Below are 25,169 nucleotides of genomic sequence, written 5' to 3' on the forward strand. Positions count from 1 at the left end.
CTGCAAACCTATGTCTTTTCATTGGGGCATTGAGGCCATTGGTATTACGAGATATTATTGAATGGTGTGGGTGTATGTTTGCTTTTTTTTTTTTTTTGTTGGTTTTGGCTCTACCTGTGCTCTCTTGTGTTAAGTAGTATTTGAGTATTGCTTGTTTTTTCTAGGTTCCTTATATGTGTGCTTTTCCTTTTCTTCAGCATGGAGGATTCTTTCAAGTATTTTCTGTAGAGCTGGTTTTATCTTCAAATACTCCTTTCACCTGCTTTTATCATGGAATGTCCTTATTTACCCATCTATTGGAATGGATAGCTTTGCAGGATAAAGTAACCTTGGTTGACAGTTGTTATCTTTCAGAACTTGGAATATATCACTCCAAGCCCTTCTGGCTTTTACAGTTTGTGTTGAATAATCTGCTGTAATCCTGATGGGCTTGCCTTTGTAGGTAACTTGATTTTTCTCTCTAACTGCTTTCAATATTTTTTCTTTGGTGTGTGTGTTTGGAAGTTTGATTATAATATGGCAAGGAGAGGTCCTTTCCATGTTTTGTCTGGCTGCGGTTCTTAAGGCTTCTTGTATCTGCATTGGCACTTCTTTCCCAATTTGGGGGAAATTTTCTTCTATGATTTTGTTGAAGACGCCTACTATGCCTTTGGAGTGGAATTCTTCTCCTTCTACTATGCCCTGAATTCTTATATTTGATCTTTTCATAGTGTCCCAAATATCTTGAAATTCCCATTCATACTTTTCTATAAATTTGTCTTTCTCTTTGTTGGGCTGTATTAGATCTGACACCTGATCTTCTAGCTTAGATATTCTGTCCTTTCCCTCATCCATCCTACTGGTGAGATTTTCTACAGAGTTTTTTATTTCATTAACTGTGTTCTTCATTGCTAGTAATCCTGTAATTATGTAATTATTAGTAATTCTGTCTTGTATTGCCTTCTTTATTTCATGAAATTGGTGTCCTGCGTCTTCTTTGATTCCTTTGATTTCCTCTTTGATTCTTTTGATTTGTTCTTTGACCTCTTTGAACATATTTACAATCATTCTTTTGAATTCTTTATCAGGCATTTCCTCTAACTTGTTCTCACTGGAGGACATTTCTGATGCATTAATACTTTTAGGTGGATTTATATCGTCTTGCATTTTAGTGTTTCTTGTGTTATAATGTATATATTTTTGCATCTTCGATTAAGTTAAAGCTTGGATTTTCTAGCTAGCTGGGTATTTTTAGCTGTATCAATTGATTTGATGTTATATATTTTCAGGGTAGGAGCTTAAGTTGTTAGGTGTGGCTCTTAAGACTCTCAGAGTATCTACGAAGGTGTTCCTAGGGGTTGTTTCCCTGCTATAGGAGTATTCATGCAGGCTGAGTGGAATAAAATACAGGTAGATTCTAAAATTTAACTAAATACTGTACACATTCAATCAAAAACAGCACCGAATATTTATGCAAGAGCAGTTATTATAACAACCAGATCCTCTAGCAACAAAGAGGTTAAGATTTCTGGTCTGTTGAGGGATCCAAGTCAGCTTGTGACCAAGTGAGACCCTTTCCTGGTGCAATCAATCCCAGTTACCTTTTTGGATGATTTTGGTCTCAGTCAAGTTGCTGGCTGGGTCGTTGGGCTGCTGTTCTGATTTCTGGAGCTGGACACTGGCTTTTCCTGCGGGGCAAACCAAGCCTGGCAACTGTGGCCCTCCAGATCAGCACCCCTGCTGCTGGAACCACCACTGCTGCTAAAGCTGCCGCTGCTGGGTCTGTCACCTCAACTGGGTCCACTGCTGCTGCTGCTGCTGCTGCTGCTGCTGCTTTACCTGCCACTGCCAGATCCTCCACTGCTGTGCTGGATCTGCGACTGCTGCCTCTGAAGCTGCTGCTGCTGGTGCCAGAGCCGCTGATCCTGCTGCAGGACCCTGCTCCTACTTGGGTCCTGCTGTTCACTCAAGTTTGTGTGGCTGGATCCTGGGACCGCTGTTCTGTTTGCTGGAGCTGGGCACAGGCGGTGGGGGGGGGGGGGGAGGAGCTGCAGCTACTCTGATTGTCTCGCTGTTCCATGTGTTCTTCGACTTGTGATCTGCTCCTCCATTGTTCACTGCCACTTTCCCTTGGATGATTTTGGTCTCAGTCAAGTTGCTGCCTGGGTCGTCGGGCTGCTGTCCTGATTTCTGGAACTGGGCACTGGCTTTTCCTGTGGGGCAAACCGAACCTGGCAAGTGTGGCCCTGCAGGTCAGCACCCCTGCTGCTGGAACTGCTGCTGCTAAAGCTGCTGCTGCTGTGTCTGTAGCTGCTGCTGCTGACGCTGCTGTTCCTGGGCCTACTGCTGCTGCCTCTGCTGCTGCTGCTGCTGCTGCTGCTGTAGCTGCCACTGCTGGAGCCACTGGTGCTGCTGAAGCTGCTGCTTCTGGGTTCAGTGCCACTGCCGCCACTGATGCTGCTGCTGCAGAATCTGCCGCTGCTGCTGCTCCTGGGTCTGCCGCTGGTGGGTCTGCCGCTGCTGCTGCTACTGGATCTGCTACTGCTGGGGCCACTGTTACCAGTGCCGGAGCCACTGATGTTGCTGCTGAACTCTGCTCCTGCTTGGGTCCCGCTGTCAGCTCAAGTTGGCGTGGCTGGTCCTGGGACACTGCTCTGTTTGCTAGAGCTGGGCTCAGGTGGTTGGGGAGGGGAGGTAGCCGCAGCTGCTCTGGTTCTCTCACTGTTCCACGTGTCCTTCTACCTCATGGTCTGCTCCTCTGTTGCTCACTGCCGCTCTCCCTTCACGTTTCCTGAGTTGTGGAGAGCACCGGTGTGAGTGGAAGCTCCCGCACCTGGCTTTTTCTGCAGCTGGAGCCAAGCCTGGCTGCTTTCTGTTGCGCTGCCGCCACCGTGGTTGGCAGAGCTGCCGGGGCTGCTTTTGCCAGCCTGTGTGGGCTCTGGATGCTCTGGATCTCTTCTACTTCTCCGCTGCTGCTTCAATTTCCTATACACCTCACTTTTTAGTAAAAGTGTGTATTTTGCTGAGTTTTTTTGGTCTTTCTCCCCCCTAGGCTGCTTTGGCATGGTACCTACGCCATCTTCTTAACTGGAAGTCATTTCTGATATCTTAAGTTGACTGCTTACAGAGATATTGATACATGTTTCCTACCCTAGAAAAATAATCTCAAATTGCTGTTCTACTTCCAGTTTGGGGAACAATTGGTACTTCCATTAATATACAGACTAATCAAAGTTGTTTTCAAAAACAGATGCTAAGTTTTTATACTGTCTTGTCTTTTTCTGACATACAATTTCTAGATTATATCAATTGGCTTAAAGTTATTGATAAAATAATTAATAAAGTATTATTTTCAGGGATACTAAAATGTTCTGCTTATACTTATAACTGACAGATACTTAAAAGATAAAATATATATGCTTTCTATATCCCAGATATAGCTTACACTGTCACGTGACAACTAAACTTAAATATGAATCAAAATGATTTTAAACTATTATGTCATTCTCTAACCAGATCTACTTTGCTAACCAGATCTGTTCTGCACCCTTTTAAAATAATTTGTCATGCTAATTAGATATGCACAGTCTTTCTGAGTGAGCAATAACCATATGTAGGAGCCAAAATCAAATGGAAATGTTGGAGTTAAAAGAATAACCAATATTTGGGTTCCTGTTCTGCGTCAAAAGGCCACACGAGATGATGTGACACCTAAAATTCTAGCCTCTGGTAAGTTATCTGTCTTCTTGATCAGAGAGGATGTGGAGACCCAGAAATGAATTCCAAGTCAGTGTATCTGCAACAGGAGAGCCACATTGGAGGAAAATCAGTCCTCCAGGCTTCCCAAAAAAGGGAGAGCCACCTGGTCAGCACAGCTTTGACTTATCCTAGCAGATGAGAGTCATAGAACTCCTCATAGGTCCCCAAAAGTCTCTCCTACAGAGCCATTATTGACCTCCAAAGTATACAGCTAATTCTGGCAGCCTACATGGTCTTAATCACCCATGGAGAAAAAAATAACTACAATATAAACAATGAGTCAGACTAGTAGAATCCCCTGTCTGACACTGATTTGCAGTACTAAACTCTTAAGATTAACTCATGCCTTCTGCCTCTGCCTGTCCCTGATTAACTTCACCTACCCTGACCCCAACTCCTCCCACTTGCATAAGCCAGAATCAGAGATATTCCTCAGACCCCCTCCTTCCTTAGCCCTTACCCTATCTCATTCAGGGATAAGTACACTGCCATCCCAACAGACACTCTCAAACTTAAACTCTCTTGTGTTCCTGCCCTTCCCCTGACCCCCAAATGTCCCTCTGCTTCCACTCTCTTGCCCCAAGCCCTCTATCTCTTGCCTCTGAATACTCATCTTCCCTTTACCCTTTACACCTGGTGTTTTGACAAGAGTAACAAGCTCCTTATCTTTCACTGGGTCACTTCTGGTCTCACCATATCGCTAATGTAAAGAACAGAGATTTACTGCCCCAACAAAGAAATTCCTTCCCTTCCTCGCTTTCCCCCAAGTGAAGAGCCTATAAAGGCCACTATCTGTAACCCCAAGCTGACTGCTCTGCTCTTAAGAGTCAGTCTTGGTACCTCATGTTTTGCCCCAAATAAAAACTTCCATCTTTTCCTCAAAGTGGTCTCCGTGGACCTTGGTCACTCCTGAACCTTACACATCCCAGGAAGGGTCCAGATAGTTTGTGGAAAAACTGGGCAAGAGATAAGAAATCAGATCATCATTGATTTCTAGCAAGTGCAAACTTTCCTGTGCTTTTCACCTTCAGGGGTCCAGTCACCCTAACTCTAGCCGCCTCTCAGTAACATCTCGACAACAGGCACAGTACCATAGTGAACTTTCTGGAGGACTTCTTTCTCTTGGACTTCATGTAATTCAAGTCCTTTAATTCCTTGAATCCATCTTTTCCAACTAAATATATATTGGCTAAGAAAAACCAAAGTCAGAAAAGGGAGAGGGGAGCCTGGTATGGTGGTACATGCCTTTAATCCCAGCACTCAGGAGGCAGAGGTAGAAGGATCGCTATAAGTTCAAGGCCACCTTGAAACTACATAGTAAATTCTGGATCAGCCTGAGCTAGAGTGAAACCCTACCTCAAAAAAAGAAAATGTTTATTTCTATGGGCTGGAGAGATGGCTTAGTGGTTAAGGCATAGGCCTGCACAGACTAAGGACCAAGGTTCAATTCTCCTGGTCCCACATAAGCCAGATGCACATGGTGGAGCATGCATCTGGAGTTCGTTTGCAGTGGCTGGAGGACCTGGTATACCCATTATCATTCTCTCTCTGTCTCTCTCCCCCTCTCTCTGTCTTTAATAAATAAATAAAAGTGAATCTTAAAAGAAAAAAAAAAAAAGAAAGAAAAGGGAGAGGAAGATAATTTAAGCCTTACCTTTTCCCCAGTGGTTAATCTGTCAATGACACACATAACCAGAAGGCCAGTATGTACTCTCTGGGGTATATATATTCTTTGTATTGAGTCAGGACTCAGGAAAAATGCCCTTGGAGGCTCTGCATTTGTATGCTAATAGAGAAGGAGGGATAACCACATGAACCATAATAGGGGAACCACCCCAAAACTCTAGCTTACTGCTGAGAATGGGATTCTGGATAGTCTTCTCAAAGGAAGTTTTGCCACAACAGAGACTAGGCTGGAGCTGAAAGGTACAGGGAGAGAACATTGTCCTCTCAGTATGTAGTTTCTGAAGGCTTTACAGTGGACCTCTAGAAAGCCAGCTCCCCGCCAGCCCTTCCTTCTGATGGAATAATAGCATCTACTTACATCATCTTGCACATCAAGGTCACAGCCAGCCTTCAGCAAAATCCGGACCACAGAGAGATGACCCTTATTGGCAGCAAGGTGCAAGGGAGTACGGCCATGCTGTTAATCAAAGCAAACACTGGTTTCAGAACAAGACAACAAAACTACCTTAAGAAGAAAAGGGCAAGAACATGGATGGCACAATAGCTTTTAAGGTAACCACTACCCCTAAACCCAACCCCCACAACCCCTTTGCTTTTGCAGGAGGTTCATATTTTTTCATAATTAAAGTTGTATCAGTTCATTAGGATATTAGTATTAAAATCAACGAATAAAATATGTTCAAAAGGGAAGATGTCCATTAAAGTATAATATCTACTCTCCACTCATAAGTACCACATAAACAAGTACCAAAATTAAAGGCTTCCTGTTTTCTCATTTTCTCAGTGGTGAAGTGCTATGAGGATACTAACCAGGGCAATGTGTGGGAGGAAAAACAACCTCTAGCTCATTCCTTCTGGAAAATCCAATCAGTAATTCCTAAACTCAAAAACCATAACCAACCAAGTACATGTGACTTAGTGGGGTTAAAGGTGCTTGTCTGCAAAGCTTGTAGCCTGAATTTGATTCCAAAATACCCATGAAAGCCTGGTGCAAAAAGTGGCACAAGCATCTGGTATTTGAAGCAAGTGAGAAGAGACCCTGCCCCTCCATGTAAATAAATAAATAGTTTAAAAATATACAGATAATATCTTAAGATCTGCATACGCATCAGTCAATTTAAGAGTTTACACCTTTAATCACAGCACTCAGGAGGCAGAGGTAGGAAAATTGCTGTGAGTTTGAGGCCAGCCTGACACTACATATTGAATTCTAGGCAAGCCTGGACTACAGTGAAATTCTACCCCCAAAACAAAACAAAACAAAACAAAACAAAACAAAACAAAACAAAACAAGTATATCAGAGAAACTATTGTCATTCCTATGAATGCCTCCCAGATCTCCCCACATACCCCTCTAGAAATAACCCCTATTTTGGTGTTCATCTTTCATTTGTCCTCCATTATGTTGTTTCCTGTTTGTAACAGCTAGAGACAATTTACAGACATTATTGTTTCAGACCTGATATCAATGGTATTAAACAATACAATTATCACTTGGCCTTTTTTTTAATCCCACATTATATTTTTGTGATTGCTTTTTACCTTGTCACATATAGCTCCATTGCACTATATGACACCCAGTTGTTCTCTGGTTTGCAGAACATACCTGTGTGTTTTTAACCTCATGCACCTCAATGGGCTTCTCAGCCCTGTGGCTGTATCTCTGAGCAGCAAACCATTTCTTCCAAGTGCTTGAAGTTTATGTGTTCCTGAGTGCTGCATAGAGGGTGATATCCAGAAATAACACTTTCTAATGTAAATTAGCTTTTGTCCAGAGAACTGCCCTTAACAAACTCTTACTTCTTCAAGGTCCTGTTCTCTCTGCTTTCTCCCTTGGGATTCAAGGTGAAGGAAGGTTCAAGAATCATTTAATATGGCTCACTGACAAATAAATGCTTCTGAAGAGGCTCTCACAGCTTTAGCCTTTCAGTAAGAATGCAAAGCCTGTATTGATGTTCTAGTAGGATAAGCCTATATATGATCTCAATAAAAGTTCCAGTTTGCCAAAGTACCTAGCATGAATGCAGTAAGAATTATGGACTGTGAGGAAGCAGAGACAGTGGACAATAAAGGGTCCTAATTTTGATACATAATGCCACAGAATGAGTCTAGAAGAAAGAAAAAAAGAGGTCAGACCTCACTTTAAGATTAAATTCTTAAGAATGACTTAACAAGAATTACTGAAAGACTTCTGGGTAAGATGGCAGTGGAGGAGCCACACTGTGGTGGTTTGATTCAGGTGTCCCCCATAAACTTCTGCATACTAGGTTCCCAGCTGATGGAGATTTGGGAATTTACACCTCCTGGAGGCAGTGTATTGTTGAGGATGGGTTTATGGATGTTATAGCCAGTTTCCCCATGCCAGTGTTTGGCACACTCTCTTGTTGCTATGGTCCACCTTACTGGGGGTGATGCCCACCCTCTGCTCATGATATTGTTTTCTCTGCCATCACAGAGCTTCCCCTCAACCCTGTAAGCCAAAATAAACCTCTTTTTCCCCACAAGCTGCTCTTGGTTGGGTGATTTCTACCAGCAATGTGAACCTGACTACAACAGTAAAGTGGTACCAAGGAGTGGGATTGCTGCTAGACACCTGTGTGGCTTTGGCCTTTTGGAGCTGATTTTCAAGACAAATGTGGAAGGATTTGAAACCTTGGCCTAAGAGATGCCTTGCAGTGCTGTAAGTACAGCTTGATGGACTATTCTGGTCAGAGTTGAAAGGCCTGAATGCAGCAAGAACTATGGACTGTGAGGTTTGGCTTATGAGGGTGAGAAAGAGCTTTGCCTGGACTAGGCTAGCAGTTTGTGTGGGAAGCTTGCTGTTTATGCCTGGGTCCTGAGAAGTTGTGCGGGGTTGCTTCGTGTAGAAATGAACTGGTGTGAGCAGAGGGATATGGCACAGAAATAATGAAATCTTTGGGCGTAAACTGCTGGCTGTTCACCTGCACATTGTTTGAGAAATTACAACCACGAGATTGGGCCCGTTGACCTGCACTGGGGCAACAGGAAGAATATAGATTCTTTTGAAGGGGCTGAGTGCTCAAAAAGTGTCCTGTTCTTCAAAATCTGCTTTATTCCCTCTGGATTAACAAATTGGCACCCTACCTGGTACTGTGGAGAATAAGAAATGCAGGAAAGAGAGGGTCATTGAGTTTGCAACATAGTCTTGTGTTTTGGAAACGGCCATGGGCAGTGTGAAGCAGGTTTGCTTGATGGCAGTATGGAGACCCCATGGGGCCATGAGGATGAACCATGGATTGTAGTGGAGACGCAGTAGAGATGATAGGACCATGAGATGGCTGCTAAAGAAAGCTGCCGGCCCCAGTGAAGTTTTCCAGGACTGTGAGTAGCCTAGCTGGAGGGGCAGAATTGGAACTCCAGAGACTTGTTGGTTAGAATTCTCAGACTTGGAGATTTGTCACTGGCTAGAGTTGTTGGACTTGGAGCTATAGAGTTTGGAGTTTGCTCTGTTTAAATCATTTATTGCTTGAGTATTTCTTTGCTCTATGCCCAATGCCATCTTTTGGAATGTGAATGTTTATTTTGTGCCATTATGGATTTTTTTGAGGTTATTTTTTGGCATTATGGCTCAGTTAAAAGATCTTGAACTGTGGGGATGTATGAACATCATTGGAGTTGATAAAAAATTATGGGACATTTAAAGTTGGACTGAATGCATGATATTTTACATCATATATGGTTATCAGTTTATGGGGGCCACGGATGGAATGTGGTGGTTTGATTCAAGTATCCCCCAATAAACTTAGGTGTTCTGAATGCTAAGTTCCCAGCTAATAGAGATTTGGGAATTAATACCTCCTGGAGGCAGTGTATTGTTGGGGGCGGGCTTATGAGTGTTATAGCCAGTTTCCCCATGCCAGTGCTTGGCACACTCTCCTATTGCTATGGTCCACCTTATGTTGGCCAGGGGTTGATGTCCACCCTCTGCTCATGCTGTCGTTTCCCCTGCCATCATGGAGCTTCCCCCTGGAGCCTGTATGCCAAAATAAATCTCTTTTTCCCATAAGCTACTCTTGGTTGGATGATTTCTACCAGCGATGTGAACCGGACTACAATACACACCAAAGAAGCTTAAGAAGGAATAGGCAGAAAAACAGCAAAATACATTCTTCTACTAAAAAGTGAGGGTGTGTAAGAAATTATCAACCACAGCAGACAAGTGGGAGAGATCCAGAGATTCTAGATACAACAGCAGCAGGCAGGAGTGGCTCCAGCAGCAGCGTTGGACTCTGCCCACAGCCTGGCTCTGCCTGAGCCACAGGAGAAACCAGGTGAAGGAATTTTCCATTCACACCAGCCACCTTACAAATTCAAGAAACCCAAAGGGGAAGACATCAGGGACTGGCTAAGTAGCTCGTGAGGAACAGAATTGTGGGACCAGCTATGCAGCTCCAGTACAACTTCATATACCCTCCACAGCTTCCCCTCCCCCAACTGCCAGTGCCAGCAACCTACCTGAGACCTGGGGAAAGTAACTCAGCTACACATCACCCAGCACATGTGATCAGAGAAGCAGACCCACTGACCCAGCCATCTGAGCCCAGCCCATGGCACCGCATACCTAAGACCAAAGCCATCCCCAAAGGTAATAGGGCCTACTTACACCAGGTCAGTACTTTCCAAACAAGCTGGGAATATAGGCCTGCATTGGAAGTGCTAATTGCATGTTTCATGCCAGGGCAGGTTATGTATTAATAAATCTTATGGATGGACAGACTTGCCATTATTAAATAAGCTACATTTTGGGGCTGCATTTATTGTTTCCTGATTTATAGTAAATGCCTTTCGCTCTTCTGTCATTCGTGGGGGCAGGGTTTCACTCTGCCACAGGCTAATCTGCAGAGTTTTTTATTTCATTAACTGTGTTCTTCATTGCTAGTAATTCTGACTGTTTTTTTTTTTTTATTATTTCTATTTCCCTATTTATGTCTTGTATTGCCTTCTTTATTTCATTAAATTGGTGTCCTGCCTCTTCTTTGATTCCTTTGATTTCCTCTTTGATTTCCTCTTTGATTTCTTCTTTGATTGTTTTCATGTGTTCTTTGACCTCTTTGAACATATTTATAATTATTCTTTTGAACTCTTTCTCAGGCATTTCCTCTAACTCTTTCTCACTGGAGGACATTTCTGATGCATTAATACTTTTAGGTGGATTTATATCGTCTTGCTTTTTAGTGTTTCTTGTGTTATAATGTATATATTTTTGCATCTTGGATTAAGTTAATGTTTGGATTTTCTAGCTAGCTGTGTATTCTTAGCTGTATCAATTGATTTGATGTAATATATTTTCAGGGTAGGACCTTAAGGTATTAGGTGTGGCTCTTAAGACTCTCAGAGTATCTACAAAGTTGTTCTTAGGGGTTGAGTTTCCCTGCTATAGGAGTATTCAAGCAGGCTGAGTGGAATAAAATACAGGTAGATTCTAAAATTTAACTAAACACTGTACACATTCAATCAAAAACAGCCCCGAGTATGTATGCAAGAGTAGTTATTATAATGACCAGATCCTCTATCAACAAAGAGGTTTAGATTTCTGGTCTGTTGAGGGATCCAAGTCAGCTTGTGACCAAGTGAGACCCTTCCCTGGTGCAATCCCAGTTACCTTGGGTGATTTTGGTCTCAGTCAAGTTGCTGCCTGGGTCGTCGGGCTGCTGTTCTGATTTCTGGAGCTGGGCACTTGCTTTTCCTACGGGGCAAACCGAGCTGCTGCTGCTGCCTCTGCTGCTGCCGTAGCTGCCACCACCGGAGCCACCACCGCTGCTGAAGCTGCCGCTGCCATGTCCACCGCCGCTGCTCCCCCCGAAGCCGCTGCTGCGGGATCTGCCGCTGCTGCCGCTCCTGGGTCCGCTGCTGCTGGGGCCGCTGGTACCGGTGCTGGAGCCGCTGAAGTTGCTGCCGAACTCTGCTCCTGCTTGGGTCCCGCTGTCAGCCCAAGTTGGCGTGGCCGGGTCCCTGGCCGCTGCTGTGTTCGCTGGAGCTGGGTTCAGGCATTGGGGGAGGGGAGGGAGCCGCGGCTGCTCTGGATCTCTCACTACTCCACGTGTTCTTCTACCTCGCGGTCTTCTCCTCCGCTGCTTGCTGCCGCTCTCCCCTCACGTTTCCCGAGTTGCGGAGAGCGCGGTGTGAGGGGAAAATCCCGCACCTGGCTTTTCCTGTGGCTCGAGCCGAGAGTCTGGCGGCTTTCTGCTGCGCCGCGGCTGTGGCGGTTGGCAGAGCTGCCGGAGCCGCTTTTCCGCCTGTGCAGGCTCTGGATGCTCTATAACTCTTCTACTTCTCCGCTGCCGCCTCAATTTCCTATACACCTCACTTTTTAGTAAAAGTGTGTATTTTGCTGAGTTTTTTTGGTCTTTTTCCCCCCTAGGCTGCTTTGGCATGGTACCTACGCCACCATCTTAACCGGAAGTCCCCCACAGGCTAATCTGGAACCCTTTACAGACCAGAAATTTCAGCTTCCCATTTAACAGGATTAAGGGTGTGGGGCAACATACATCCTTAGGGACTTGAACTTTGTTAGATGATGTTTGTTTTAAAACCCACTTTTACATAAATACTCTCTGCCAGTTTTCATTGAATATGAATATTGCTCAGTTGAATTTCCACCCAGCATACTAGAATAAATGCATAGTAGGCAAGCACAACACAAAGGGTCATTTTTGCTGTTACTCTGAGAATACTGCAGATAATTAGAAAACCCAAGCATCAAATTAATTCAAGATGCAACAATCTTTACATTATAATACAAGAAACACACAAAGAATCAAGTCAATCTAATTCCACCAAAAATTATAAATCCATCAGAAATGACCTCCAGTGAGAATGATTTAGAGGAAATGCCTAAGGAAGATTTAAAAAGAATGATTATAACTATGTTCAAAAAACTCAAAGAAGCCGGGCATCGTGACACATGACTTTAATCCCAGCACTCGGGAGGCAGAGGTAGGAGTATCACCGTGAGTTCAAGGCCACCCTGAGACTACATAGAGAATTCCAGGTCAGCCTGGGCCACAGTGAGACCCTACCTCGAAGGAAAAAAAAAAAAAAAAAAGAAAACCCTCAAATAAGCAATCAGAGGAATCAAGGAAGACACAGGAAACAAAATTAATGAAATAAGGGGGCCAACCTGACATAGTGAATTCCAAGTCAGTCTGAGCTAGATTGAAACCATACCTTGGGAAAAAAAAAAAAAAAAGGAAATACTGAAGAAAAACCAATTTAGAAATGAAAAGCACAGTAAGTCAAATAAAAAACTCTGTAGAGGGCTGGAGAGATGGCTTGGCGGTTAAGTGCTTGCCTGTGAAGCCTAAGGACCCTGGTTCGAGGCTTGGTTCCCCAGGTCCCACGTTAGCCAGATTCACAAGGGGGCGCACACATCTGGAGTTCGTTTGCAGTGGCTGGAAGCTCTGGCGCGCCCATCCTCTCTCTCTCCCTCTATCTGTCTTTCTCCCTGTGTCTGTCACTCTCAAATAAATAAATAAAAAATAAACAACAACAACAACAAAAAACTCTGTAGAAACTCTCACCAATAGGATGGATCAAGGAGAGGATAGAATTCTAAACAATAAGACCAGGTGGCAGATCTAATACAGTCCAACAAAGTGAAAGACAAACTAATAGGAAAGCATGAATGGGAATTTCAAGATATTCGAGACTCTACAAAAAGATCAAACATAAGAATTCTGGGCATATTAGGGGGAGAAGAATTTTACTCCAAAGGCATAGCAGGTATTTTCAACAAAATCATAAAATTATGGAAAGTGATAACAAAGCAAGTACAGGAAACCTTTAGAATGCCAAATAGACAAAGTCAGGAAGGAACTTCTCTCCATCATATTATAATTAAACTACAAAACATACAAACCAAAGGAAATATACTGAAAGCAGTTAGAAAAATCAAGTCACATACAAAGGCAAGCTAATCAGGATAACAGCAGATTACTCAATACAAACTTTATAAGCCAGAAGGGCTTAGAATGATATATTCCAAGTTCTGAAAGATAACAACTGTCAAACTAGATGACTTTATCCACCAAAGCTATCAATCCAAATTGATGGAAAAGTAAGGATGTTCCACAAAAAAAGGACTAAAGTTGTATAACACCAGTATACCAGCTGTACAGAAAATACTTTGAAGGAATCCTTCACTGCTGAAGAGAAAGCAAAGCACACACAAGAGAAAACAGGAAAAAAATAAACCATACTCAAATAATAGTTAATACAAGAAAATAAAGGGAAAATAGGGAGCATTACAAAACAAGAAGAATGGTGAGAATACATACTTTTATTTTTTTGGTTTTTCGAGGTAGGGTCTCATTCTACCCAGGCTGACCTGGATTTCATTATGGAGTTTCAGGGTAGCCTCGAACTCACGGCGATCCTCCTACCTCTGCCTCCCAAGTGCTGGGATTAAAGGTGTGCACCATCATGTTCAGCCTAGAATACATACTTTTTAATGACCTCAATGCCCCAAGATGCAGGCTTGCAAATTGGATTAAATGGCAGGATCCTTCTGTTTGTTGCCTCCAAGAAATTCACCTCCCCATAAAAGACAGATACTATCTTAGGGTAAAAGAATAGAAAACTGTTCTTCAAGCAAATGGGCTAGGAAACAAGCAGGTGTTGCTATCCTAATATCTGATAGGATACACTTCAAACCAACATTACTTATATTTATTTATATTGATTTTTTTTTAATTTTTTTTTGTTGTTCATTTTTTATTGATTTATTTGAGAGCGACAGACATAGAGAGAAAGACAGATAGAGGGAGAGAGAGAGAATGGGCGCGCCAGGGCTTCCAGCCTCTGCAAACGAACTCCAGACGCATGCGCCCCCTTGTGCATCTGGCTAACGTGGGACCTGGGGAACCGAGCCTCGAACCAGGGTCCTTAGGCTTCACAGGCAAGCGCTTAACCGCTAAGCCATCTCTCCAGCCCTATTTATATTGATTTTTTATATTGGCATAGGAGATGACTTTCTGAATATAACCCCAATTGCTCAGGAAATAAACCACTAATCAACCACTGGGACCTCATGAAATCATATAGCTTTTATACAGCAAAGGACACTGTGAATAGAGCAAAGGGACAACCTAAGAATGGGAGAAAATCTTTGCCAGATATACATCTAACAGGATTAATAGTCAGAATATACAAAGAACTCAAAAAACTAAATAGTAAGAAATCAAACAACCCAATTAAAAATGGGCTATGGAACTAAATAGAGAGTTCTCAAAGGAAGAAATACAGATAGCCTATAAACATCTAAAAAACAATTCTACATCCTTAACCATCAGGGAAATGCAAATTAAAATTACTCTGAGATTCCATCTCACTCCTGTCAGAATGGCTATCATCAAGAAAATAAATAATAAATTTTGGCAAGGATGCACAGAAAGAGAAAACCTTCTACACTGTAGGTGGGAATATAATCTGGTATAGCCATTGTGGAAACCAGTGTGGAAGTTCTTGAGATAGCTAAAAATAGATTTACCATACGATCCAGCTATAGCACTCCTAGGTAGATATTCTAAGGACTCTTCTCATTATCTCAAAGATACTTGCACAGCCATGTTTATTGGCGCTTTATTCACAGTAGCTAGAAAATGGAACCAGCCTAGATGTTCCTCAACTGATGAATGGATAATGAAGATGTTGTACATTTATTCAATGGAGTTCTACTCAGTGGTAAAGAAAAATTAAATTATGAAATTTGCAAGGAAATGGATGAATCTAGAAAGGATTATACTATGTGAGGTAACTCAGGCCCAGAAAGCCAGACATTGCATGTTCTCTCTTATATGTGGATCCTAGCTACAAATGTTTAGACTGGCGTGTGAGTTGTATTAAAAAATGGGTGGCAGAGGCCAGTAAACTCAGAAAACAGCTGTAAAAGAGGGAGGAGAGGGGAGAATTTACAGGGATGGTATTGTATGTATGTAAGTAGACAAACATATTATTGAAGGTGGAATGGCCTAAACTAGGTCAGGGGAAGAGATTGAGGAAAAGAAAGGTGGGTGAGGGTTAATCAAAATTCAAGATATTGTGAATAAACCATGTAAAAACCTGCTTTTTTGGATAATAGCACATCCAGAAACCACAGACTGTTACTAGACAAACTTCATTGCCAGGGGTGGGATACCTTCCAGCAAGTTGTTGACCAGGGAGGTCCCTGATGCTCACAAAACATACTGGCTATTGCCACCAGAAATAGATGGTAAGACCCTACTGCTGAGGAATACACATGCCTGGTCTGCAAAGTCACAGAGAAATCAAGCTGGGACTGAGCTGAAAACATCCTCCTTGTAGACCAGCTGACAGGAAGCTGGAAAAAGCTGTAATGCATGCAGCCCTATGGGAGACATAAGTCATCAGTGGTGAAAACAGTGGACGCTCCAAGCCTCAAGTTTGGCCAGACAGGCCAAGTGACTGAAAAGGTGCAATAGTGGCATTTCTGTTATGGGGAAAACCAACTGCTCTCTAACTGGACTGGAGGCCTGCTCTATGGGAGGAAATACATGCCTGGTACATAAAACCTAATTAAAAGCCTATGGTGGAGGAAGTCATGAACCCTAGGTGTGTAATGCCTGCTCTTGTCTGGCTAAATGCATATATTATGCTCACCAACCTGCCCTGTAAACGCTTTACCTAACTTTCATACCCATATGTTAATGTACTTTCACTTTTGGTTAGAGAAGCTTCTCTTTTAAGATGATGGTGACCCAAAAGGCACCATAGTGCTGAGAAGAAGTGACAGAGGAGTGTTCAGCACTAAGACATCTCTTTCACAACCTCCAAGATATTGCTCAGAGTCCATTGCAGAAGAGGTAGCGGAAAGAACGTAAGGGTCACACAGGCATGGCTTCTTGTGTGTCTAGCTTTATGTGGGTACTGGGCAATCAAACCCAGGTCCTTAGGCTTTGCAGGCAAGTGCCTTAACCTCTGAGCCATTTCTTCAGCCCCAGCAGGACTTTTTCTATGAAGCATTAATGATTATTATAAAGCTACAGCCTTTAAGAAAGTGAGCGAGGGGGTGGGCATATAGATCAGTTGACATAGTGCTTGCCTAACATGTAGAAAGCCCTGGGTTTGAACCCCAGTCCTGCATAAACTTGGTGTGGTGCCACATACCTTTAATTCCAGCATACAGGTGGTAGAGGGAGGAGGACTGGAAATTCAAGATCACACTCAGCTACTTGGGGAGTTTGAGGCCAGCCTAGGATACATGCAGCCCTGTCTCAAAAAAAAAAGTTTGGGTTGGGGAGATGGTTCAGTGGGTAGGAGTGCAAATATGAAGGCCTGGAGGGCCTGAGACCCATCCCCAGTGTTTGATTCCTCAGCACCCACATAAAAATCTGGGCAGGCTGGAGAGATGGCTTAGCGGTTAAGCGCTTGCCTATGAAGCCTAAGGACCCCGGTTCGAGGCTCAGTTCCCCAGGTCCCACGTTAGCCAGATGCACAAGGGGGCGCACGCGTCTGGAGTTCGTTTGCAGAGGCTGGAAGCCCTGGCGCGCCCATTCTCTCTCTCTCCCTCTATCTGTCTTTCTCTCTGTGTCTGTTGCTCTCAAATAAATAAATTTAAAAAAATTTAAAAAAAAATTCTCAGAACCCAGTCTTTAAAAAAAAAAAAAAATTTGGGCATACTTTTTCGGTACTGGGGAATCAAAACTGGGCTTTGCTAGCAAGCACTCTTTAACTGTTGAACCATTTTCCCAGCCCTATTATATGCATTTTAAAGAAAGTAAATAAAACTCTTAAAAAAAAAAAAAAGAATGTAAGGGTCAAAGGGACGGTAGGACTGCTTACAATGCAATCATCCAGACAGAAATTGACCTCGATATCCATGACCTCACAATGCCTAGCTCTACCTTCACCACAAGACCTGCATAAGATCAAAAAAAAAAAAAAAAAAAAAAAAAAAAAAAAAGCCAGGTGTGGTGGTGCACATCTTTAGTCCCAGCACTCTAGAGGCAGAGGTAGGAGGATTGCCATGAGTTCGAGGCCACCCTGAGACTACAGAGTGAATTCCAGGTCAGCCTGGACTAGAGTGAAACTGTACCTTGAAAAACCAAGGGGGAAAAAAAGACTAATGGAGAGAGGTTGGGGATATGATGGAGTGTGCAAAGGGGAAAGTGGAGGAAGGAAGGAATTATCATGGTTTATTGCCTTTAAGTATGGAAGTTGTCAATTAAGAAAAAAAAGAATTGGTGAAAGCCTTCACAAGAAAAGGTAAGATCATGGAGGAGTGACCTTTCTTGTTGGTGACTGCTCAGCCATGTGCCATTTACTCTGATGGAGAAAAATGACAGGATGTTACTTACTGGGCCTAGTCTCAGACTCCACCTGTCATCACAGGTCCTTGTCAAAGACTACATAGCAAAACACTGATTAAGTGACCCTCACAAAGTTTTCTAAGGTATTCTGAATCTCAGCAGAGTCCCAAAAGGTATGAGATATGAGTGTTATGAAAAAGGCAACACTATAATCAAACATAAATGCATACAAATAACCAAGAAACAGACCAGGATGGGAAGAAAGATTGCCTGATGAGAGGCTGGATCTAGGAACACAGCCCAGGAGCCCCAGGAGTCCTGATGAGGAAGCCCCCAACCTGAGAACACCTTAACCATTTCCCCTCCTCAACACCCATTTGTCTTAAAAGATCACATAACAGGTTTATTCCAAGTGAATGCAAATAATCAGAAAGTAGGAAAAGGAAGCACTGCTATGGAGCTGAATGTTTACACAGATGGATGTTTGTTCAGAGCTCCTATGCTGAAGGCATAATCCCCTACGTAATTACATTTGGAAATAGGGCCTTTGGACAAGTAGCCTAATGATAGGATTAGTGCTCTTGTAAGACAGGAACAAGAGTGCTTTTTGCCTTTCTTGGTGTGTCAAGTGAGACTACAGCAAAGCACTGAATGCTGGCATCCTGGTTTGGACTGCCCAGTCTCCATATGATAACTAAAGGTCTGTTTTCAGCTGGCATCTTGTGACAGAAGCTAGGATGGGCTACAACAGGTTTAAAACAGATCATATTGGCAATTGAAAAATTACAAAATACAAACAAAATGTACCTGGACTACAGACATCATCCTAATCCAAAATCTCCAAAGATTCCTCCCTATGGAGAATTGTAAAGCCAAGAGCACCAGGGCTGGACAGACCTAATTCAGCCGTAACACCACCTGTGTGACTGTGCTGGACAATCTCTCAAGCCTGCTCTATTATCCACCAAACAGTAATAGCCTCCACACCCCATCCACAGCTAAGATAAGAATGAGGTACCATCCACCACACCATCTCAGCCCCAAACCTGAAGACACCCCAACAATTGTCCCTCATCAATACTCACTTAGTAAAGACCAGTGAGGCATTTCCACTGTTACAGATCTGGGTGAAAAGATCTGGGTCTCACTGTAGTGTCCTGTTCTTCAAAGTTTGCTTTACTCCCCCCTAGATTAACAAATTGGCACCCCACCTGGTATTGTGGTGTATAAGAAATGCAGGAAAGAGAGGGTCATTGAGTTTGCAACACAGTCTTGTGTTTTGGAAATGGACATGGACATTGTGAAGCAGGTTTTCTGGGTTGCAGGGGAGACCCAGTGGAGTTGCCGGGACCATGAGATGACTACTAAGGAGAGCTGCCGGCCCCAGATGAAGTTTTCCAGGATTGTGAGTAGCCTAGCTGGAGGGGTGGAATTGTAACTCCAGAGACTTGTTGCTTATAAGAATTATTGGACTTGGAGACTTGTCACTAGCTAGAGTTGTTGGACTTGGAGCTACAGAGTTTGAGGTTTGCCCTGTTTAAATCTTGTATTGTTTCAATATTTCTTTGCTATGTCCAATACCATCTTTTGCAGTGTGAATGTTTATTTTGTGCCATATGGTTTGGGGGGGGGGGGTATTTTCAGATATTATGGCTCAGTTAAAAGATCTTGGACTATGGGAATGTTTGAGTTCTTTGTATATTCTGGATATTAATCCTCTGTCAGATGTATAGCTGGCAAAGATTTTGTCCCATTCAGTAAGTTGACTCTTTGTTCTATTCACATTCTATTTTTGCTGTACAAAAGCTTTGATATTTCATGAGGTCCCAGTGGTTGATTAGTGGTTTTTCTTTTTTTGCCTTTTATTTTTATTTTTTTAAAATTTTTATTAACATTTTCCATGATTATAAAATATATCCCATGGTAATTCCCTCCCTCCCCACCCCCACACTTTCCCATTTGAAATTCCATTCTCCATCATATTACCTCCCCATTACAATCATTGTAATTACATATATACAATATCAACCTATTAAGTATCCTCCTCCCTTCCTTTCTCTACCCTTTATGTCTCCTTTTTACCTTACTGGCCTCTGCTACTAAGTATTTTCATTCCCACGCAGAAGCCCAATCATCTGTAGCTAGGATCCACATATGAGAGAGAACATGTGGTGCTTGGCTTTCTGGGCCTGGGTTACCTCACTTAGTATAACACTTTCCAAGTCCATCCATTTTTCTGCAAATTTCATAACTTCATTTTTCTTTACCGCTGAGTAGAACTCCATTGTATAAATGTGCCACATCTTCATTATCCACTCATCTGTTGAGGGACATCTAGGCTGGTTCCATTTCACAGCTATTATAAATTGAGCAGCAATAAACATGGTTGAGCATGTACTTCTAAGGAAATGAGATGAGTCCTTTGGATATATGCCTAGGAGTGCTATAGCTGGGTCATATGGTAGACCAATCTTTAGCTGTTTTAGGAACCTCCACACTGTTTTCCACAATGGCTGGACCAGATTGCATTCCCACCAGCAGTGTAGAAGGGTTCCTCTTTTTCCACATCCCTGCCAACATTTATGATCATTTGTTTTCATGATGGTGGCCAATCTGACAGGAGTGAGGTGGAATCTCAATGTACTTTTAATCTGCATTTCCCTGATGACTAGTGACGTAGAACATTTTTTTAGATGCTTCTATGCCATTCGTATTTCTTCCTTTGAGAACTCTCCATTTAGCTCCATAGCCCATTTTGTGATTGGCTTGTTTGATTCCTTATTATTTAACTTTTTGAGTTCTTTGTATATCCTAGATATTAATCCTCTATCAGATATATAGCTGGCGAAGATTTTGTCCCATTCTGTAGGTTGCCTCTTTGCTTTTTTCACTGTGTCCTTTGCAGTGCAAAATCTTTATAATTTCATGAGGTCCCAGTGATTAATCTGCAGTTTTATTGCCTGAGCAGTTGGGGTTGTATTCAGAAAGTCTTTGCTAAGACCAATATGTTGAAGGGTTTCCCCTACTTTTTCCTCTAGCAGTTTCAGAGTTTCAGGTCTGATGTTAAGGTCTTTAATCCATTTGAACTTAATTCTTGTGCATGGCGAGACAGAAGAATCTATTTTCATCCTTCTGCAGATATATATCCAGTTTTCAAAACACCATTTGCTGAAGAGGCTGTCATTCTCCAATGAGTATTTTTGGCATTTTTATCGAATATCAGGTGGCTATAGCTACTTGGGCTTACATCTGGGTCCTCTATTCTGTTCCACTGATCTACATGTCTGTTTTTGTGCCAGTACCATGCTGTTTTTGTTACTATGGCTCTGTAGTATAGGTTAAAATCAGGTATGGTGATACCACCAGCCTCATTTTTGTTGCTCAGTATTATTTTAGATATTCGAGGTTTTTTGTGATTCCAAATGAATTTTTGGATAGTTTTTTCTATTTCCATGAAGAAAGCCTTTGGAATTTTGATAGGGATTGCATTAAATGTGTACATTGCTTTAGGTAAGATTGCCATTTTCACAATATTGATTCTTCCAATCCAGGAGCAAGGGATGTTTCTCCACTTTCTAGTGTCTTCTGCAATTTCTCGCATGAGTGTTTTATGTTCTCATTGTAGAGATTCTTTACTTCCTTGGTTAGCTTTATTCCAAGGTACTTTATTTTTTTTTTTTTGATGCAATTGTGAATGGGAGTGATTCTCTGATTTCATCCTCTGTGTGTTTGGTGTTAGCATATATGAAGGCTACTGACTCTGTGTATTTTGTATCCTGCTACATGGCTGTAGGTTTTGATCAGCTCTAACAGTTTGCTAGTAGAGTCTTTAGGGTCCTTTATGTATAGAATCATGTCATCTGCAAATAATGATAAGTTGATCTCTTCCTTTCCAATTTGTGTCCCTTTTATGTGTGTCTCTTGCCTTATTGCTATGGCTAAGTCTTCCAAAGCTATATTAAATAAAATTGGGGACAGTGCACACCCTTGTCTTGTTCCTGATTTTAGTGGAAAAGCTTCCAGTTTTTCCTCATTTAGTAATATGTTGGCTGTAGGCTTGTCATAAATAGCCTTTATTATATTGAGATATGTTCCTTTTATTCCCAGTCTCTGGAGGACTTTTATCATGAAGGGATGTTGGATTTTGTCAAATGCTTTCTCTGCATCTAATGAGATGATCATGTGATTTTTGTCCTTCAACCCATTTATGTAATGTATTACATTTATAGATTTGCGTATGTTGAACCATCACTGCATCTCTGGGATAAAGCCTACTTGGTCAGGATGAATGATCTTTCTGATATATTCTTGTATTCTGTTTGCCAATATTTTGTTGAGAATTTTTGCATCTATGTTCATGAGGGAGATTGGTCTGTAATTTTCTTTTTTTGTTCTATCTTTGCCTGGTTTTGGTATCAGGGTGATGCCGGCCTCATAGAAGGAGTTTGGTAGAATTCCTTCTTTTTCTATTTCCTGGAAAAGCTTAAGAAGCAATGGTGTTAGCTCTTCTTTAAAAGTCTGGTAAAATTCAGCAGTGAATCCATCTGGGCGTGCGCTTTTTTTTATAGTGGTTTATTTCCTGAGCAATTGGGGTTATATTGAGAAAATCATCTCCTATGCCAATATAAAAATTTGCAAGCCTGCATCTTTTGGTTGGGGCATTGAGGTCATTAAAAAGTATGTATTCTAGGCTTCCCTCCAGGAAGGGGACTTTTAACGATGGAGTGAATGCATTGCATTTTACTTCATGGATGGTTATCAGTTTATGAGGGCCAGGGGCAGAACATGGTGGTTTGATTCAGGTGTCCTCCATAAACTTAGGTGTTCTGGGTGCTAGGTTCCCAACGGATGGAGATTTGGGAATTGGCGCTTCCTGGAGGGAGTGTATTGTTGGGGGTAGACTTATGGGTATTATAGCCAGTGTCCCCTTGCCAGTGTTTGGCATACTCTCCTGTTGCTATTGTACACATTATGTCGGCCAGGGGGTGATGTCCACTTTCTGCTCATGTCATCATTTTCCCCTACCATCATGGAGCTTGCCTCTCGAGCCTATAAACCCAAATAAACCTTTGTGTTTTCCTCCCCAAAGCTGTTCTTGGTCAGGTGATTTCTGCCAGCAACGTGAACCTGACTGCAACAACATGTAGTACAACCTCCCTTGCTGGAGTATATGATTCAGTAAGTGTTGGTGGAACCTGAAATTGTTCATTTTTAACAAGTTGCTGAAAGGTAGATACTACTAGTTGGGATTACATTTTGAGAGTTTGTTTAGAGGTTCTAGCCGGGGAGTGAAGCTACTCATATATCCTTAATGGAGCATCAGTCCTCCTTTATCCAGGGAAAGTCATCAAGTCAGCATACAGTTTTGGGAGGGACACACATGAGTGAAGGGGGAAGGAGACACTGATCCAGCCAGCCAGATCAGTTTAATCAAACCTGTCCATCAATGAGGTGACAGATGTTGCAGCCAGACTGCCCTCATATCCTAGATTACATTTTGAGAGCTACCAACTTAAATCACTCTTTTTAAACCTACCAGACATGACAATTACCTATAATCTTTTTCAAATTTCCTACCAGGTGAGCTGGGGATATTGCTCAATGGTTAAATGCACTTGCTTGCAAAGCCTGACTTCCAATTTCAATCCCCCATTATACACATTAAGACAGATACAAAGTGGCACATGCAATCTTGAATTCATTTACAGTGGTAAGAGGTCCTGGCATGCTCATTCTTTCTCTCACTCTCTTACTCTTTTTCCTTTCCTCTCTCTCTTTTTGCTTGCAAATAAATAATTTTTTTGTTTTGATTTTTCTGATGTAGGGTCTCACTGTAGCTCAGGTTGACCTGGAATTCATTATGTAGTCACAGGGTGGCCTCAAACTCACAGTAATCCTCCTACCTCTGTCTCTGGGATTCAAGGTGTGTGCCACTATGCCCAGCTAAAAATATTTTTTAAGTCAATAGGTCAGGAAGCTAGAAAGGACCCATGAGGGAAGGAGAGGAGAGGAGGTCTTAAGGGGAGGATATAGTAGATAAGTAAGTAGAGGGGCAGAATACTGGGGGTGAACTGGTCTATGTAGGGTCAGGGGAGGGGATGGAGGAGAAATAGGTGTGGGATGAGGACTAATTAAAATTAGAGATGTTATGAATAAGCCATATGGAAACTTGTTTATTTTCTAGCTAGTAATATATATGTTGAAAAATAAAAAAAGAAGTCTAGACAAGGAGGGTGTGGTGGCACATGCCTTTAATCCCAGCACTTGTGAGGCACAGGTAGGAGGATCACTGTGATTGTTGGGGGTAGACTTATGGGTATTATAGCCAGTGTCCCCTTGTAAATTTATTCCATGGGAATAAATTTACACCTGGTACTGAAAATTTAATCAGAAGCCTATGGCTGGACAGGTCAAAAGCCCTAGGGTGAACCTACTACCTGGCAAATGGATGTATCATGCCCACCAAACTACCCTCTAAATACTTGTTTATATCCATTTAATAATGCTACTCTCACTTTTGTTACAGAAACTTCTCTTTACACTGGGGAGATTCAAAACTCATAAACTTGCTAAGAAGAAATGACAGTAAGCTAGGTGTGGTGGTGCATGCCTTTAATCCCAGCACTCGGGAGGCAAAGGTAGGAGGATTGCCATGAGTTCTAGGCTACCCTTAGACTACATAGTGAATTCCAGGTTATCCTGGGATAGAGTGAGACCCTACCTCAAAAAACTAAAAAGAAATGACAGTGGAGAGTTCAGCACTAAAGTGAAACATCTTCACACACCCTCCAAGAAAAAAAAGAAAGTCTAGACAAGGTGGGTGTGGTGGCACATGCCTTTAATCCCAGCATTTGTGAGGCACAGGTAGGAGGATCACTTTGAGTTCAAGGCCACCCTGAGAGGAAGAGGTGACTTGCTTGACATCTTTAAAGCTGCTGTTTCTGATTGTGGTTATCAGGATGCCCTAGTTAGGAGACCAGAAGGGTTTCAGGAAATATATCCTTCATTCCTCCTTCAGCCTTCCCACATGGCAGAGGTTCAAGATTCATTACTTCCAGGAAACTAGGCAGCAATTAGGCCTTGAGATGTTGTCAAGCAACAGCTACAGAAAAGTAACCCCACGATCAACAATTCTGGGCACAGGCCTGGAATGATGCTGTGTTTGGGCAGGTTGAGCCCTGGGGGATGGACTCCTGAACAACTGCTGCATGGGACAATGACTCCCATTCCAGCTAATGACCCATAAATTATACCAATAGGTATAGGTATAAAAGGCATAAGGAACAAAACATGCTACTTATTTCAAAGACGCCAACTTACAGTAGTTGTAAAATAGCAATCTCGCCGGGCGTGGTGGCGCACGCCTTTAATCCCAGCACTCGGGAGGCAGAGGTAGGAGGATCGCCATGAGTTCCAGGCCACCCTGAGACTCCATAGTGAATTCCAGGTCAGTCTGGG

The 25,169-nt window shown here is 42.5% G+C and overlaps 1 protein-coding gene across 1 annotated transcript in view; it reads right to left on the reverse strand.

Moving 5' to 3' along the window:
- Ankrd6 (ankyrin repeat domain 6) overlaps window positions 1-25,169 on the reverse strand; it is a 234,434-nt gene that overhangs the window by 51,309 nt on the left and 157,956 nt on the right. The window contains exon 3 of the mRNA XM_004663640.2: window positions 5,783-5,881. Coding sequence (XP_004663697.1) covers window positions 5,783-5,881 — 99 coding nt within the window. The remainder of the gene's footprint in view (window positions 1-5,782; window positions 5,882-25,169) is intronic.

This window comes from Jaculus jaculus, chromosome 7 (assembly GCF_020740685.1).
Source record: "Jaculus jaculus isolate mJacJac1 chromosome 7, mJacJac1.mat.Y.cur, whole genome shotgun sequence".
NCBI classification, from domain to species: Eukaryota; Metazoa; Chordata; class Mammalia; order Rodentia; family Dipodidae; genus Jaculus; species Jaculus jaculus.